The sequence below is a fragment of the Tursiops truncatus genome, chromosome 18, assembly GCF_011762595.2.
Source record: "Tursiops truncatus isolate mTurTru1 chromosome 18, mTurTru1.mat.Y, whole genome shotgun sequence".
In the NCBI taxonomy this organism is placed as follows: Eukaryota; Metazoa; Chordata; class Mammalia; order Artiodactyla; family Delphinidae; genus Tursiops; species Tursiops truncatus.
The window spans coordinates 21,480,014-21,498,243 of NC_047051.1; the positions used below are offsets into that span (position 1 = coordinate 21,480,014).

General features: G+C 42.3%; 1 protein-coding gene across 1 annotated transcript in view; it reads right to left on the reverse strand.

Annotated features, from left to right (window-relative positions):
* The window catches only part of GTF2F2 (general transcription factor IIF subunit 2), a 151,632-nt gene that overhangs the window by 127,573 nt on the left and 5,829 nt on the right, over positions 1–18,230 (reverse strand). Inside the window, exon 2 of the mRNA XM_033843899.2 lies at positions 9,340–9,413. Coding sequence (XP_033699790.1) covers positions 9,340–9,413 — 74 coding nt within the window. The remainder of the gene's footprint in view (positions 1–9,339; positions 9,414–18,230) is intronic.

Consider the following 18,230-nt stretch of genomic DNA (forward strand, 5'->3'; position numbering starts at 1 on the left):
GGCGCAGTGGTTGAGAGTCTGCCTGCCAATGCAGGAGACACGGGTTCACGCCCTGGTCCGGGAAGACCTCACATGCCGTGGAGCGGCTGGGCCCGTGAGCCGTGACCACAGAGCCTGTGCTCCACAACAGGAGAGGCCACAACAGTGAGAGGCCCGCATACCACACACACACACAAAAAAAGCTAAATCCATAACTATAAAGTGAGATAAATTTTAATTTTAATTAAGAGAGCCACAATGTGCTAGGATTAGGTAGGAGTACACCACTTCTTCCATTTTAAGAGTTAAGGACTGGCTCAACAAGAGGCAGCTTTTGAGCTATAGTATCAAATGTAAAACAGATAGCTAGTGGGAAGCAGCCGCATAGCACAGGGAGATCAGCTCGGTGCTTTGTGACCACCTAGAGGGATGGGATAGGGAGGGTGGGAGGGAGGGAGACGCAAGAGGGAAGAGATATGGGAACATATGTATATGTATAACTGATTCACTTTGTTATAAAGCAGAAACTAACACACCATTGTAAAGCAATTATACTCCAATAAAGATGTTAAAAAAAAAAAAAAGTAAATAGCTAAGTGGGACTTTCCTGGCGGTCGAGTGGTTAAGACTCTGCACTTCCACTGCAGGGGATGCAGGTTTGATCTCAGGTCGGGGGAACTAAGATCCTGCATGCTTCGTGACAGGGCCAAAAAAAAAAAGCAAAGTAAATTGCTAAGCAAAGCCAGGAAAATGTGATCAGATTTGGCTGGGAGGGAAAGTACAAAGTAAAGAATAGTAGGAGATGAACTATAAAGGAGAAATGGGGCCAGACCATATAAGATCTTGAATATCACAGCACAGAGCATGGACTTCACTCTTTAGGCAATGGAGAGCTACAAGCATTGTTTGAACCAAAGTGTAACAAGTACAAAGACATGTTCCAAGAAACTGACATCAGAAAATATACATAGAATGGATATGAAGACCAGTTAGAAAACTACTAGTTCTCCATAACACCCAGCTGAGTTCCAACCTGTCTTCCTTCAGTGGTTCAGTCATTCACTGTCATTAAGTGTCTGCTATACATCCACTAGGCACTGTGACAAGTGCATGGTATAGTATGAGTATAGGTCTTTATCCTCAAGAAGGTCCCAGTCTAATGAAAAGAAAAAAAAGCTCCAATCCATGAACAACTACAAACAGGACAATAACTTCAAGACAGAGGTATAACAAACTGTCATGGAAATGCAGATATGAAAGCTAGGAAAAGATGAACTGAGTGGGGGATGAGATCAACAACAAGTGGCCATTCCAGGCTAAGAGAAGAATCCAACTAAACACCAGAAATGAGAAAGTATCCAGCATAGTCCTTCTAACATCAGTGAACGGTAGGTTGGAGTCAAGCGGTAAAGAGCCTTTTAGGCCAGACTAAGGATTCCAGATTCTTACAGAGATTTGTTTACTGTAGGAATTCCCAGTCTTTCATACATTAAAATACAATGTCAATCTTCTTTTTGTTGGGGAAGTACCTAGAAGCGAGGTGAAAAAAGTTTAAGATTTCACATAAAAATAATGAATTTCCAGCTTCTCTTACAAGAGCGGAAGATCTGGCAACAATGTGCTCCCAATTCAGCATGACAACAATCCCCTCAACATGCAGACAGTCAGGCACTGAATTCACTACAGTCCCTTCCCTATCTCTCCAGAACTTTCCTTGTAGAGGAACTGAATTTAGCTACCCTAAGAGAGAGGCACTGTAGGCAAAGCAAAGGGAAAGACACAGAAGGCACTCAAGTAATGTTTACTGAATTGAACTGAGGTTAATGCAGAAACGCATATAAAAAGTAAGGAAGGCCTGAACCAGACAGCTGTAGAATTCAAGGAGGAGTGTGGCCATCATCAAAAAATCTAGAAACAATAAATGCTGGAGAGGGTGTGGAGAAAAGGGAACACTCTTGCACTGCTGGTGGGAATGTGAATTGGTACAGTCACTATGGAGAACAGTATGGAGGTTCCTTAAAAAACTACAAATAGAATTACCATATGACCCAGCAATCCCACTACTGGGCATATACCCTGAGAAAACCATAATTCAAACAGAGTCATGTACCAAAATGTTCATTGCAGCTCTATTTACAATAGCCCAGAGATGGAAACAACCTAAGTGTCCATCATCGGATGAATGGATAAAGAAGATGTGGCACATATATACAATGGATTATGACTCACCCATATAAAGAAACGAAATTGAGCTATTTGTAATGAGGTGGATGGACCTAGAGTGTGTCATACAGAGTGAAGTAAGTCGGAAAGAGAAAGACAAATACCGTATGCTAACACATATATATGGAATTTAAGAAAAAAAAATGTCATGAAGAACCTAGGGGTAAGACAGGAATAAAGACACAGACCTACTAGAGAATGGACTTGAGGATATGGGGAGGGGGCAGGGTAAGCTGTGACAAAGTGAGAGAGAGGCATGGACATATATACACTACCAAACGTAAGGTAGATAGCTAGCGGGAAGCAGCCGCATAGCACAGGGAGACCAGCTCAGTGCTTTGTGACCGCCTGGAGGGGTGGGAGGGAGGGAGACCCAAGAGGGAAGAGATATGGGAACATATGTATATGGATAACTGATTCACTTTGCTATAAAGCAGAAACTAACACACCATTGTAAAGCAATTATACTCCAATACAGATGTAAAAAAAAAAAAACCACTGATAGAAGAAGAAATGACTGAAAGTGGGCAGCAAAGGAAAAAGGATGGATTAAAGATCATGCTGCCATTTCCCGTCAGTGACTAGAAATCACCCAGATGCAATTAGGGAACACAGGAGGGGAGGTCAACTTCCTTTTCATATACAGTTGACCCTTGAACAAGGCAGGGGTTAGGGCAGACGACACCCTCTATGTTCATGGTTCCATGTCCATGGATTCAACCAACAGCAAACGTGTGGAACTGTAGCATATATTGACTGAAAAAACCCCATGTAATCAGTGGACCTGTGCAGTTCAAACTCTTATTGTTCAAGGGACAACTGTATATATTTTAATAGCACCTTAGTTGGAATGATAAGAGATTGATCAACTCTGGATGAGTTAATTTTCTAGAATAAATATTAACCCTTGAAAACTTAAAATTTATTTTAAAAGGATTATGTATTGCTTTGTCTTGGTATATGAATGTATGAAGTATACATGACCTTTTGTCATTCTACATTACAACTAAAATATACCCTTCCCATGATGATCTGTGGTCAAAGTTATAAACATCCACTATTGTAAAACACAGTAATGGCTTCAGAAATGGATGAAGTAAACACCTGGCCCACCCTTTCACCGAAAGTCTCATAATGTTTCTCGTTACTCTGAGTCTGTTTCTCAATACTCCACAGATACTTCTTTAGACTCCAACCTCGTTCCTCTTGCCTTTTTTAAAAAAATTAATGTCTTTCCTTTCTCTTACACTCTTAAAATACATCTTAGATTTGATACCAATGGGGCCAGACTTTTCACTAATCACTGATAACCAATAAATCACCTGCTTCTTCAGGATAAGAAAACCAACCAAATAATAATAATAATAACGCTGTGCTCCCACAGGATTTTTTGTGGGTTTTGTTTTGTTTCATTTTGAATTCCTATTCATATGTCCCCTTCTTGAACAATATAGCTCAAAAACCAATAGGGGAGGCCAAGCAAGGTAGGCATCTGCAGAGTGGGTTGAGCAGAGCAGTCATAGCCCAAGTGGAAAGGAAGCGCCTGGGGTAGAGAGGGCAGGCCGGGGCAAGGTGCCAGAGCCCATGGGGTAAAGGAGGGCACCCCATTACGGAACAGCTCAACAAGAAATGGGTCAGAGCCTAGTGAGCCGAGGGCATCCACATGGAAGGACAGACTGAAACAGGCTATTGGAGCCCCAGCAGGGTAAGGAGGCATGCCTTTGAGGAGAGGGCAGCCTCACAACAGGGGGTGGAAGCCTAGAAGGGCTGAGGAGAGCATCCCTGTGGAGGGCAGCGAAGGTTAACAACAGCCTAACAAGGGTTGCTATAGCGCAAGGAGGGTGAGGAGGGCAATCACCAATGCGGGGAGAAGTGGGGGACTCTGAACAAGTAAGAACAAGGGCCTGAACAAATAAGTGAATATATTAAGAATAACAGGAACCAGGTTTCTCACTTTCAGAAAAGAGGTACGAATATGAAAAGGGAGGAAACTAGAACACACCCTGTAGTGCTGAACTGGAGCTGGGTATTGGTATAAATTCATGATCTTCAACACATGTAAATATAAAAATAAATGCAGACCTAGAGGTATGTGTGTGTACATAAGCCACTTAGAGGGCCTGGGAGCAGCCATGAGCACCTGTGGTATCCGGAGCTTAGTTTCCAAATCCCATTTTCCTCTAGAGGAAACCAAGCCTCTTTGGAGAAATGACTGCCTCTAGGGCTCAGACAGAAATGTACAAGATGAGTCTAAAACATCTTTCCTTAACAAAAAGTAAGTACTCAAAGAATGATGAAGACATGCCCAAAGTCTATGGGACTTACACTATTGAACTGTACACTTAAAAATGGTTAAGGTGGTAAATTTTATATGTATTCTTTACCACAATAAAGAAAACAAAGGTCATGAGTGCCAGCTAGAAGGAGCTTCCATTGGCTAAACTTTGGACAATTTGAACATCAGAATAAATGATGATAAATTGAGTCTCTCAGTGTCTTTCTGTAAGGGCAGCACCAAGAACTGAACATAATGCTTGCACTGTGAACTAACCGGCAGAGGAAACAGTAGGATTATTATTCCACTTTGTTTTGATCAGCAACGTGTATCTGTGCCTATGTGTGTGTATTATATACGTACATGTGTGTATATATATATGTGCATTGATATACATATATGTTTTGCCACACTGCCCTTCAGAAAGTTTGTACTGATTTAAACTCCTATCAACAGCATAACCCTGTTCTAAACTTAGTCAATTTTTATAACAAAAAATTATCTCATTGATGTTTTTATTTGCATATTTTCTATTATTAGTGGGCCCCGATATGACCTTGGAAGTTAAGTGTGTTTAGAAATAAAACAAGAAATTAAACGTCTCTGAAAGAAGCTGTATTAGTACAAACTGTATGACTGTGAGTAAAATAGGACATATATCAAACATTTTGAAAACTGAAGTTTGCTGAGGCAGGATGGTAATGTAGAAAGGCTGGTTTTAAAATTAAACAAACTAAAGCAAAACTATAAACCAATTAAAATACAGTACACATCAGATGTCCAAAGGTATAAGAATAGTCCAAGTACAGTGATTTAGGGACATGGCATGAATTGCTTGACGAAAATGGCCCAAATGTTACCAACTGTTAAGAGAAGCTGTTACTCTCATCTTATTCTGGACTCTCCTTTTTTCAGGTATTGAAAGAACCAAATTTGGGAAGAGCTGCATTCCCAGCAGCATGTGTTCCCCTCCCCTCTGCCTCTCTTGATTCCTTTACTCCACAGTGCCTGTCTCTGCTGGAATCAGCGTCCACACCATGTATTTCTCCCTAGCTTCTGGCCTACTGCACAGCAAGCTGGTGTTGCTGCTTAACTCTGGGAGAGCTGACGGGGAGGGGAGGCGCCAGACATGATGCAGGGTCTACTGCCTGTGCTCTGTGGGGTGTGGGGCATGACAGCAGGTGACCACTTACGGAGTATTTTACATGCACTTAGCCTATGAGGTATTAATACCATCTCCTTTTCACAGATGAGGAAACAGAGAGGGTAATAAGCAACTTCCCCAAAGTCACACAGCTGGTAAATGACAAGGCCCGGATAAAGCCCAGAGCTGACTGACTCCTGAGTCCATACTCATTATCGGTATACCACACTGCCTTTTTAAAACCTTAGGTATTTTTCATTTTTTACCCAAATATACGTTTTTTCAACCACACAGATAACCCACCAAATGGTTAATCTGCCTCTAAGGATCAATAGTTGATCACAGGGCTTCCCTGGTGGCGCAGTGGTTGAGAGTCTGCCTGCCGATGCAGGGGACGCGGGTTCGTGCCCCGGTCCGGGAAGATCCCACGTGCCGCGGAGTGGCTGGGCCCGTGAGCCATGGCCGCTGAGCCTGCGCGTCCGGAGCCTGTGCTCCGCAACGGGAGAGGCCACAACAGTGAGAGGTCCGCGTACCGCCAAAAAAAAAAAAAAAAAAAAAAAAAAAATTGATCATACATCTTCTAGTCTTTAAAAATACTTGAAGACAGTTTCACTGGTTTGCCCTAAGTCTTCTCTTATTAAACAGCCATCGTGCCTTCAAACGTTCCTCACAGGAAATTGATTTTAGTTTTCTCATTGTCCTCGTCTCACTCCACCGAATGAACTTATTTGTCCATGTCTCTAAGTGCAGCACTAAAAACTGAACACAGTGTTTGCTCTGGAAGCTCACTGGCAAAGAAGAGTGGGGTTATCATCCCACTTCATTCTCAACAACAATCATCTATCAATGGAGGCTTCTGTTTATAGCCACAAAACCTTGATGAGTTATATTTAGCTGAAATTAAAGTATTGATAACTTAGTCACAGGCACTGCTAAGCCACTCCTTGCTCATCCTACACTTGTTTAATAGTGAACCTAGTAATCAGTAAGAAGAATGAAAACTAAGTAAATTAGAAACATAAATAAGATAGCCAGTAGACCTACTCTAGAACAAGCTGTTTTCAAGCATTTCCATAGCAATCTTAGGATACCAACTACTAAAAATCTGTTCCCACCATTAAAAGCATCTAGTTCTACACGGCAAGATTATATTTCATGTTAGGTAGAAAATCTGCTAGATTTTTTATTTACATATAAAATACACATACACACATCTGTTAATATTAAGGGCAAACATACAGTTTATTGCCAAAACCAGGACACTCTGGAGAGTGAAAGAGGGGACACTATTAATAATTACACAGGGAAAATATGTAAACCAGCGCTGTAAAACATGTAAACTGGTCACGACCTAGGGATACGGCCTCCCTATGCATATTAGATGTAACTATATAAAACATCTGCTTTAAACTAAGGACAAGCTTGAAATTTTCTTCCAAACAAAGGGTGATCAAGAAAAGGTGATCACAGCACACCCACTACTGTTTATTTAGCATGCTATCTTTAATATTTACCTTAGGGACGAAAGCAGCACTTAGCGCTTACATAGGTTTCCCTAGAGCTTGGCTCCTTTAACTCTGTTTCCCATACCAGCTCCCTCCTCCCCACACCAAAAGATTTTACATTCCTCAACTAGGTATTTTCTTCACACAGAGGTTTTCAGGAATGCAATATTCATGGTAGGGAAAGGTAGCGAATCTAAACTCAGAAGACTGAGTATCTGTCCAAAGTCTCACTGATAGTAAGTGACAGAGCTGGCACTGGAACCTGTCGGAGTTTTCTTACCACTCAAAGGACTGAATTTAAGCCCAGTTCTGCTATGAAACGTGTAGCTGTTTCTTAAGAAAAGAAGATGTTACTTCTCTCTACCTAACATTAGAACTTTGGATATAAAAGCATGCCCATTTCCAATAAATACCTTGTGAAAACAAAAGGAAGAATTAAAAGATCTGTCTGAAACAAATGCAAGTAAGATAAAGAACAAAAATATTGATATTTAGGGCATAAACCATGAAAGTATCAAAGCTTCTTACTTTAAAGACATGACATCATCCAAGAACACAGGATTGCTCCTCCAAAGAACAAAACCCAGAGGGTGTCCAAATGACATTTAGAAATTGAGAAGATGAGAAGGAGCCAGCAAGAGAGTGATGTCTCAGAAGTGAGGTGAAAAAAAAGGGTTTGAGGGTAGAAGTGATCAACTATGTCAAATTCTGTTGAAGGTCAATTGAGAAGAGCTGCTAGTTGACTCTTAGATTTAACAATGTGGGTGTGGTAGGGGCTTCCCTGGTGATGCAGGGGTTAAGAATCCGCCTGCCAACGCAGGGGACACGGGTTTGAGCCCTGGTCTGGGAAGGTCCCACATGCCGCAGAGCAACTAAGCCCGTGTGCCACAACTACGGAGTCTGCGCTCTAGAGTCCAAGTGCCACAACTACTGAGCCCACGTGCCACAACTACTGAAGCCCGCGCGCCTAGAGCCCGTGCTCCACAGCAAGAGAAGCCAATGCAATGAGAAGCCTGCGCACCACAGCGAAGAGTAGCCCCTGCTCTCTGCAACTAGAGAAAGCCCGCGCACAGCAACGAAGACTCAACACAGCCAAAAATAAAATAAAATAAAATTTTTTAAAAACTTAAAAAAAAAAAAGAATATGGATGTGGTAGATTGTAAAAAAAAAAAAATTTTAGGACTACAAATTATTTGCCTCAAATCCCATCAAGAGGTAGAGTCTACTGCAAGTTACATTTACATTTGGCAAACATGATGCAAGCACAGCTTGCAAAGCACTTGTGTAGTGGGGCTTCCCTCTCTCTTGCTACTAGGAACTCTTTCACCACCATGTGAAGAAGCACGCTGGAGATGAAAAACACGTGGCAACTGCCCCAGCTGACAGCAAGCCAACCACCGGACACATAAATGAGGCCATTCTATAGCCAGGAAGACCAGCCAGGTCAGCCTTAACCAGAACTGTCTAGAACGGCCCCATAGAATTATAAGCTAATAAAATGGTTTTGTTCTAAGCCACTAAACTTTGGGGTGGTTTGTTATGAAACAAAAACTCAGTGATTAAGAGGTGGATATTGGTGGTATACAAGAGCCATTTGAATGGAGTAGTAGGCATGGAAATCTGATTAGAGCCGGATTAAGAACGAATGGACAGTAAGAGGGGAACACAAGGCCTATGGCTGACACCAGCTGAGCTATGGAGGCTTCCTTTTCAAACAAGGTTATTTTCTCAACCAGGAAACAATACTCTTAGATTGTTTACTAGGTGTTCCCTACCCTCTTCCAAAGCCTCTGTAAATAGGTATGGTGGCACAATGGCAAAATCCTTCTCCTGAAGCCCTTAACTTGGTGCATCCAGTTATGCCCAACTCAAGCATACCTCCTGAAAGATGCGGAGCGGATAGATGGATGAGGGAACTACATACTCTGCTCTTCACTGCCAACAGGCTTTACCAATACATTTTACTTGATATTTACACCTTTCATTAGAGGAATGTGTGTGTGTGTGTGTGTGTGTGTGTGTGTGTGTGTGTGTACACACTAATCCTTACAGGGCACCTAATCATCTCTTGACAAGCCTTGGCATGCTCATTACTTCTTATTTTTCAGGTAAATTCTCTGTTTGCAAAAGAACTCTAATTACATTTAAAAGCACTTGTACAAAAAAATTCAAAAAAGTTTTATAAAATGTCAAAAATTCATAAATAACTTACTTGGCAATCCGCAGTTTCCCAACTTCACCTCTTCCAGGGGCTTTAGTCCATTGCTGTGACAAATATTTAGGAACCTAAAACAAAATAAGACACTATTAGACTATGTTTTAGATGCTAACAAATCTTTTTAAACATAAAGTGATATACGGCTTCTATATATACTTTGTCTGTAATAATTGCTAATTAAGTAGCAAGCTCTCATTATATGTTTTGCACTAAAGAGGTACTAAGATATGTAAGAAATGATTTTAGCTCTCAGTGTTTAAAGTCAGTCGAGTTGATGACACAAAACTAAAACTGGTCATATAACTTAACAATAATGAAGTGCTAACTTATGTTCCCAGATAAGTCCAATAAAAGTTCAGAGATGAGAAAGGCTACCAAAAGAGGCTTCTTGGAGGAGCATAACATTCTGACATGATATTATTATTATTTGTGTGTGTGTGTGTGTGTGTGTGTGTGTGTGTGTGTGTGTGTGGTACGCGGGCCTCTCACTGCTGTGGCCTCTCCCATTGCGGAGCACAGGCTCCGGATGCACAGGCTCAGTGGCCATGGCTCACGGGCCCAGCCACTCTGCGGCATGTGGGATCTTCCCGGACCAGGGCACGAACCCATGTGCCCTGCATCAGCAGGTGGACTCTCTACCACTGCGCTACCAGGGTGCCACCTGACATGATATTATTTAGAGACACTACTGAGCTTAAGATGATTCAAAAGTCGTATTTTATATTTTTATATATTTTACATATATTTATTATGTATAAGATTATAACTGACCAATATGATGAAGGATCTGCTGAAATAAAAGAAATTATTCAATATAACAGCTAGCAGTTATATAATAGTACTTTCCTGACACTTATATGCATTTTTTATACATTTATACCTCACGTCTCTACAGGGAACTTTTTTTAAAATTAATTAATTAATTTTATTTTTGGCTGCGTTGGTCTTCGTTGCTGCATGTGGGCTTTCTCTAGTTGCGGTGAGCGGGGACTACTCTTCTTTGCAGTGCGCGGGCTTCTCATTACAGTGGCTTCTTGTTGCGGAGCACAGGCTCTAGGCGTGCTGGCTTCAGTAGTTGTGGCACGCAGGCTCAGTAGTTGTGACTTGTGAGCTCTAGAGCACAGGCTCAGTCGTTGTGGCACACGGGCTTAGCTGCTCCATGGCATGTGGAATCTTCCCAGACCAGGGCTCGAACCCGTGTCCCCTGCATTGGCAGGCGGATTCCTAACCACTGCAACACCAGGGAATATCCCCATTTTCCAGATTATGAATTTGGAGCACCCAGGGATTATAAAATTTAGCCAAGGGTATATAATTAGCAAATGAGGAGCCAGGATTCAAATCCAGGCAGTGTGGTTCCAGCATCTATGTTCTTAACTGTGTTGTGTCTGAAATTAGATATATGTAATCAGAAGGGTTTTCATTCTCAAAAAGATTAAGGGAATATATGCTGAATGTCTACTATGGACCTTATCTCATTTCTTCTAACAAGTAGTTTGAACTCGGGAATCAGTACATACTTTTAAGGTATGCTCCATACTTTATATGTACACGTGAAGTATGAAGCATAATGCCTCACACAAACAAGCATTCAGTGAGTGTCAGGTGTCATTATTATTTCCCACAGTAATCCTGGAATGATAACATGAACATGAATGTGTAACTGAGTCAGAGAGACCTTCCAAGGCTGGAAAGGAAAAAAAAATTCTATCTAGCACAATTTCTTTTGCAAAAAGAACCACTTGACCATTAGTCAAACAAACAGCAGTGCTCTGGATATAGTAAAAATTCAAGAATAAAAGAAGATCCTAATGGTGTTTGTTCATTCTTTACACTGAACTATACTGAACAACTACCGTGTCAGACAACATGCTAGAAAAGATGAAGGGGAAGGGAGCCAACAGTGTCAGGTACAGGGCTACACATGTTACACCCACTATGCCATTTAATCCTCCCAATCACCCTGCAAAATTGCTGCCGCTCTCCTCATTCTATATATAAGAAAACCGAGGCTCAGGGGGTTGAAATAACACGGTTAGCTAGTGTCAGCCACGAGAGGCCTCCAGGTCGGTCACATGCTCTCTTTGTTATACAACTAAATAAGAGTATGTAAAAGGTCCTAAAGGAAAAGGGGCTTTGAAGATTCCACATCTTAAAGTTTCAACTACACTGCACTCCACTTATTCATGCACGCTTAGAGGATTTGGCAAACTCCTTCTGCTAACTGTATCTACCTATTAGGTCTCCTTTGATTACCAACGAGAAGAAAACCCACTTAGTCATACAGAGGATTTACTGGCAAAAGTAACTAAAAATTCCAGAGGCAGTTTTAAAGTGGCTTGATTAAGGGCTCAAATGATGTAACCAGGCCTCTTTCACCATCTCTCATCTCTTCTCACCATACTGACTCACTTCTTTGACAGCCTTCCCCCTTGTGTAGCAAGATGGCTGAAAGCCGCTCCTGAAGAGCAAGAGTTCTCCTTCCCCAAATCCCCAGCAGAACTGTAATTGTCTCTCGTGGCTTTGACTAGGTCATGTGTCCTTCTTTGGGCCTATTACTGAACCCACAGATGAGATCCTTGCACTGTCAGCCTGAGTCAATGACACCTCTGGCGAGGGACAGTCAACGCCATTAGAATCACACAGACTGAAGAGGGAGCACTAAGTAAGTGCTGTTACAGTGTCAGAGCAAGAGGATACTGGTTAGTCAAAGAAGCAAATGTCAACATTACCTGTCAGAACTAAATACAAGATCTGAAACTGATCTGGACAAATACTGTTACAACATCAAATAAAACCCTGAATCCTTGAACTATGTAAATTATTCCTTCATGGCCTCAATCTTGAAATACTGCCTAACAAGTGAGACTTTGCTTCTTGCTTGTCTTTGATTTTTAGCCCCAGGGAACCTTCTTGTCAATTACTCTAACACAAAGAGAAAATTGTGTTCTACAGATAGCAGCCTACTCTACCAAGCGATCACAAGCTGTATTCCCTCACAAAGTCTTTAGGGGAAAGATGGTGGCTTTTCTTCATCATATTCCAAGTTACTGATTCAAATCAGCCCTACATTTACATACTGTAAAACTTTCTCGTTATCAGTAACAGTACCCCTCTCCGCAAACTGTATTTCAAGGAACAATTCTGACCACCACCTCCTAACTTCCTGGCCCTTTCCTCAGTACTTCGACTCCAACAATTCTTCCATCCCTCAAATCATAGACTCTACATCTGTACCCTGTCCCTGTCTGCTTATGTCCTCACGCCTCTCTTTAACGGAGCTACATTTCACAACCCATCATTATAACCATTCTCTTGCCCCTAACTCCCTCCATCATACTGGCCTGGCAGAACCTAATCCTGATTAAAGCCAAGCTATACTACTACTTATTTTATTAATTTATCTATTTATTGTTTTATTTGATCGTGCTCTATTCTTCCTCTACACCTGCACCTGAGCAGCTGAAGAAAAACAATCATGCTCAACGGTCTCCCTTGAAATACACGGCTACTAACATCAAGTAAGCCCTTCAAGATGCCAGGCAATTTAACGACCTCCCTGGTCAATTCTCACCTGCAGTGGGAAAGCCACTGCAGACAGGTCACATGTTCTCTTCACTCCTCAAATACGTAACACTTCTTCCTTCCTCTTCCACTGAGGAAAGACGAACAATCAAAAGGATACTTCCAAATCTACCACTTAGGACTTCCCTGGCAGTCCTGTGGTTAAGTCTCTGAGATTCCACTGCACGGGGCGCGGGTTCGACTCCGCATGCCTTGAGAACTCAGATCCTGCATGCCATACCGCTTGGCCAAAAAATCAGTCAGTCAATCAATCAATCTACCGCTTAGCCACAGGTGGGGCCTTTACTCTGCTTTCCCCTTTTAACAGGTGAACTATGTATGGCCAATCCCTCCAGGTGTGCACTGAATTTTTCCCTGTAGTCTAATCAAGGACAGCTTTCTTTCAATTCTACCCTTTCCTCCACTCCCTTTACGTAATCATTCCCCCATCGCAGTAACAATGATGATGGTGAGAGCTAACACTCAGAGCGCTTACTAAATGTGGCAGAAGACTCTAAGATGGCTCCCAATGATCCCCACCTCCTGATATTCGCACCTTTGGGTAACTGCCTCTCGCTGGGTGAGAACAGGACCTGCGACTTCCTTCTGGTCGATGCAATAAGGCAAAGGTGATGGATGGGATGTTACTTCTGTGATTAGGTTACATCAGATTGTGATCTCTGTCTTGCTTCGAAGCCCATGTGGCAGGAAACTAAGGGCAGGCTCCAGCCAACAGTCAGCTGGGAATTTAGGCCCTCGGTCCCACAACCTTAGAGGAACTGAATTCTGCCAGCCACGGAACCTTGGAAACAATCTTTCCACAGGCACAGCTTCAGCTGAGAGTCCAGCCCTGGCTGACACCCGGACTGCATCCTGTGAGAGACTCTGAAGCAGAGGACCCAGGTAAGCCACACCAGGACTCCTGATCCACAGAAACTATGAAATAATAAATGCACACTATTTTAAGCTACTGAGCCTGTGGTGATAATGTTATATAGCAATAGATAACTAACACATTAAGTGACAAGCACTCTTTTAAATGTTTTAAATATATTAACCATTTAACTCTCACACAATCCTTTTATTGTCTCCATTTTACAAATGAGGAAACTGAGGCACAGGGAGGTTAGCAAAGTGATTCATGATCACACACCTGGTAAGGGCAGGCTCTGAAGTTCTTTCCAGCCACTGTCCCGTCTCTCTGCCTCTCTACAGCAAAGCTCTTGGAAGAGCCGTCTCTGCTGGCTGACTACAGTTCCTCCTCTGCCACTTTGTTCTGCTCTAGACAGGCTTCCCTGCTACTACTCTGCTGAAACTGGTTCCCATGGTTACAAAAGCTCGCCATATCGCCAAGCCAATGTTTAGTCCTCGTCTTGCAGACCTATCAACAATATTTGAGAACTTACTGTTTCCTCCTTCTTCAAACGCTTTCTTTACTTGGCTTCACGTCACTCCAATCTCTCTGGATTTTCCTCCTACTTCTCTGGACTCTCCTTTTTTGGTCTCCACACATCTAGATTCTCATCTTCCTGACCTCTTAACCTCAGAGGGCCCTGATTTCAGTCCTCAGACCTTTCTTCTTCTCTATCCACACTCAATCTTATGTAATCTCATCCAATCTCTTGACTTTAAATACCCTCTGTATATTGACAACTCCCAAATTTATAGCTCTCCCCTCCAAATCCCAACTTATATATTCAACTGCCTACTCAAACTCTCCATCTGAATATTCACTAGATATTTCAAACTCAAAATATCCACACCAGAACTCTTATTTCTCCCTCATAAACCTGTTCCTCCTGCAATTTTCCTATCTCAGTAAAAGTCGACTCCGTCCTTCCAGGCACTCAGTCTGAAACTGGAGTTACCCTCAAATAGCTCCTTTTTTCTCACATTCTACATCCAATTAACTGACATAGCCTGTCAGCAACACCTTCAAATTATATCCGGACTCCATGTCCTTCTCACCAATTCCAGGGTTACCAGCCTAATCCAAGTCACCATCATCTCTTGTAACAGCCATCTCTTACTGTAATAGCCTCCTGATTCCCTTGCTTCCACTCTTGTCCATGCACACTTCAGTCTCAGTACAGCAGCCAGAGTGACCATATTAAAACCAAAGTCACATGATACTGTCCTGCTCAAAGCCTTTCAATTTAACAGACATCTACATAGTGCTTAACATGTGCCAGGTACTTTTCTAAGCACTTTAAAATTTTACTTCACTTAATCCTCATAACAACTCTATTATTATTCCATTTTGCAGATGAAGAAACGAAGGCACCAAAAAGTTATCATTTGTCCAAAGTCTCACAATTACTAGCGGTGGGAAGCCAGGATTCTAACCTAGGCAGTCTAGCTCCACAATCAGCATGCCAAGCTGCCTCTATGGCTATCGCTTCCCATGGCACTCACTGTAAAAATCCTCTATAATGTCTTAGATGATTCAGCCCTCTGCAATCCGTGGCCTCATGGATCTATGGATTCATGACCCTCCTACTGCTTCACTCACTTGACTCTAATCACACAGATCTGTGAACATTCCCAACACCATCCCAGCCGAGGGCCTTTGATTCGTGGTTACTTCTGTCTGGAATGCTCTTCCTCCAGATATCTGAAGGGCATCCCCATAACTTCCTTCAGGTCTCTGCTCAAGGCCCACCTTATCAGTGAGGCCCTTCCCCACGCCATTAAAATAGCATCCCCAGCTACCTTCTACACCTTTTACCCTGATTTGTTTTTCTTCAGAGCACTTATCACCTGCTATATACATATCTGTTTACTGTCCATTCTCCCTCCCCATTAGAATGCAATCTGCACGAGGTAGATATTTTGTGTGTTTTGTTTACTGCCACATCCCTAGCATCTAGAATAGCCTGGCACACAGTAGGAATAGTTATTATTTTAATGACTGGATATTGTTGAAGAAATGTTAGTGTAATGAAAATGATGGTGTTATTAGGATAAATCCAGGATACAGAATTTAATTTTAATAACTCTCACTGCATTCTCAAAGGGAAACCTTATTTCAGAGATCTACCTTAAAATAAGGGGGAAGAGAGGAAAACACCAATAGTAGAGTGGAGCATTTTCCAACCTGCCACTGTCCCCTAATTGCTGGTTCCCTGAAATGTTATTAAGATAAAGGGAAGACAAGAATGTTCTGGAGCTCTTGAGGTTTCCCTGGTGGTGCAGTGGTTAAGAATTCGCCTGCCAATGCAGGGGACATGGGTTCGATCCCTGGTCCAGGAAGATCCCACATGCCACGGAGCAACTAAGCCTGTGTGCCACAACTACTGAGCCTGTGCTCTAGAGCCCATGAGCCACAACTGTTGAGCCCGCATGCCACAACTACTGAGCCTGCACTCTAGAGCCTGTAAGCCACAACTACTGAAGCCCATGTGCCTAGAGCCTGTGCTCCACAACAAGAGAAGCCACCGCAGTGAGAAGCCCGTGCACCACAACGAAGAGTAGCCCCCGCTCGCCACAACTAGAGAAAGCCTGCGTGCAGCAACGGAGACCCAACACAGCCAAAAATTAATTAATTAATTAATTAAAAAAAAAAAAGAATGTTCTGGAGCTCTTGATGAGACCACTGTTCTTCAATACATTAACCAGTTCAGAAGATTCTATGATCAAACTGCTGGAGACTACAGTTTAGGCCACCAAACAACAAGACAATAGTTCTAAGTGAAGTAAGTATATATCATACACTAAAACAAATTTAAGAATCAAATCCAGTACAATAATTGTATCTAATACAAGCAATTGCCAACTAAAACAAAGATTACGTCCCAGAAGTTAATTGATAAAAACAAGTTTGGAACTCATTCTGCATTGTCATCATTATTATAATAAAACTGTAAGTTCCCATGGAACTTCCCTGGTGGTCCAGTGGTTAAGACTCTGCGCTTCCAGCTGCAGGGGGCGCGGGTTCAGTCCCTGGTCGGGGAACTAAGATCTGGCACGCTGCGTGCAATGTGGCCAAAAAAAAGGAAAAAAGTAAGTTCCCAGGTAAGCCTACCAGCTTATTTAATTCAAAAGGTTGCCAAAATACTATACCCTTGTAATGAAAAATAGAATACAATTGAGGATACTATGTCAGTCATATATAACTTTCTACACCAAGAGCTTATGGAAATGGGCTTCCCAGAAGTCCCAGCCCATTAAGTTGTGAAAAAAAGAGGTAGAAGGAAAAGGAAAAATAATGGCATATATGGTTCCAAGGCTCCAAAATACTTTTTTTTGGACAGCTGATATTTTTATTTTAATTTTATTTTTAAGATTTAATTTTATTTATTTTTGGCTGCGTTGGGTCTTCGTTGCTGCATGCAGGCTTTCTCTAGTTGTGGCGAGTGGGGGCTACTCTCTGTTGCGGTGTACGGGCTTCTCTTGTTGCCCTAGGCTCATGGTCAGTAGTTGTGGCGCGCAGGCTCTAGAGCGCAGGCTCAGTAGTTGTGGTGTCCGGGCTTAGTTGCTCCGTGGCATGTGGGATCTTCCCAGACCAGGGATGGAACCCATGTCCCCTGCAGTGGTAGGCAGATTCTTATCCACTGCGCCTCCAGGGAAGCCCCTGGACAGCTGATATTTTTAATTAAAACATTATATTTTATTTTTAAGGTGTACAACATGATGATTTGATATATGCAGTGAAATGATTACGCTAGTCAAGCTAATTAACATATCGTCTCCTCACATAATTACCTTTGTTTCTGGATGAGAACACCTGAATTCTATTCTTAGTAAATTTCCGCAAAACACTCTTGTCAACATGTCACTTGTGAGATATCTGTGTTGTTTCCACTGTCTACACATTCATTAAAGAAAATGAGATGGAGACAAGATAATGGGTACAGCGATGTTTTCTCAGATTTCCCAAGACCAGAAAATGACTCACTTAAGCATTATTTCCTCAGGGAAACTCCCTTGACCTCCCAAACTAAGTCAAGTTCCTTTGCTATTCATACTCACACAACAGTACTCCTTGCTTCAGTGCCCTCATCTGTCTGGAACTGCCTTCATTAGGACTTGACTGATGTCTCTCTCCAGCACAGACTACAGATCCGAGTTTACAGAGCCCAGGCCTGTCTGTTCTTGCTCACCATAACACACTCAGAGCCCAGAACAATGACTGGCGATCACTGAAAGCTTGTTGGATGAATCAATCCGCTCGCTCAAGCTACAGGTCAATTTTAAGGTCAACAGTGCCTTTGAATCCAAGGTGCTAAGGTGATATATACAGTAGTTACTCCCCTAAGCTTGTTTGCCATCTTTGCGTCATCAAATATCCAGTTTCCCAACTACTAGTCCCCAAAGCCCTG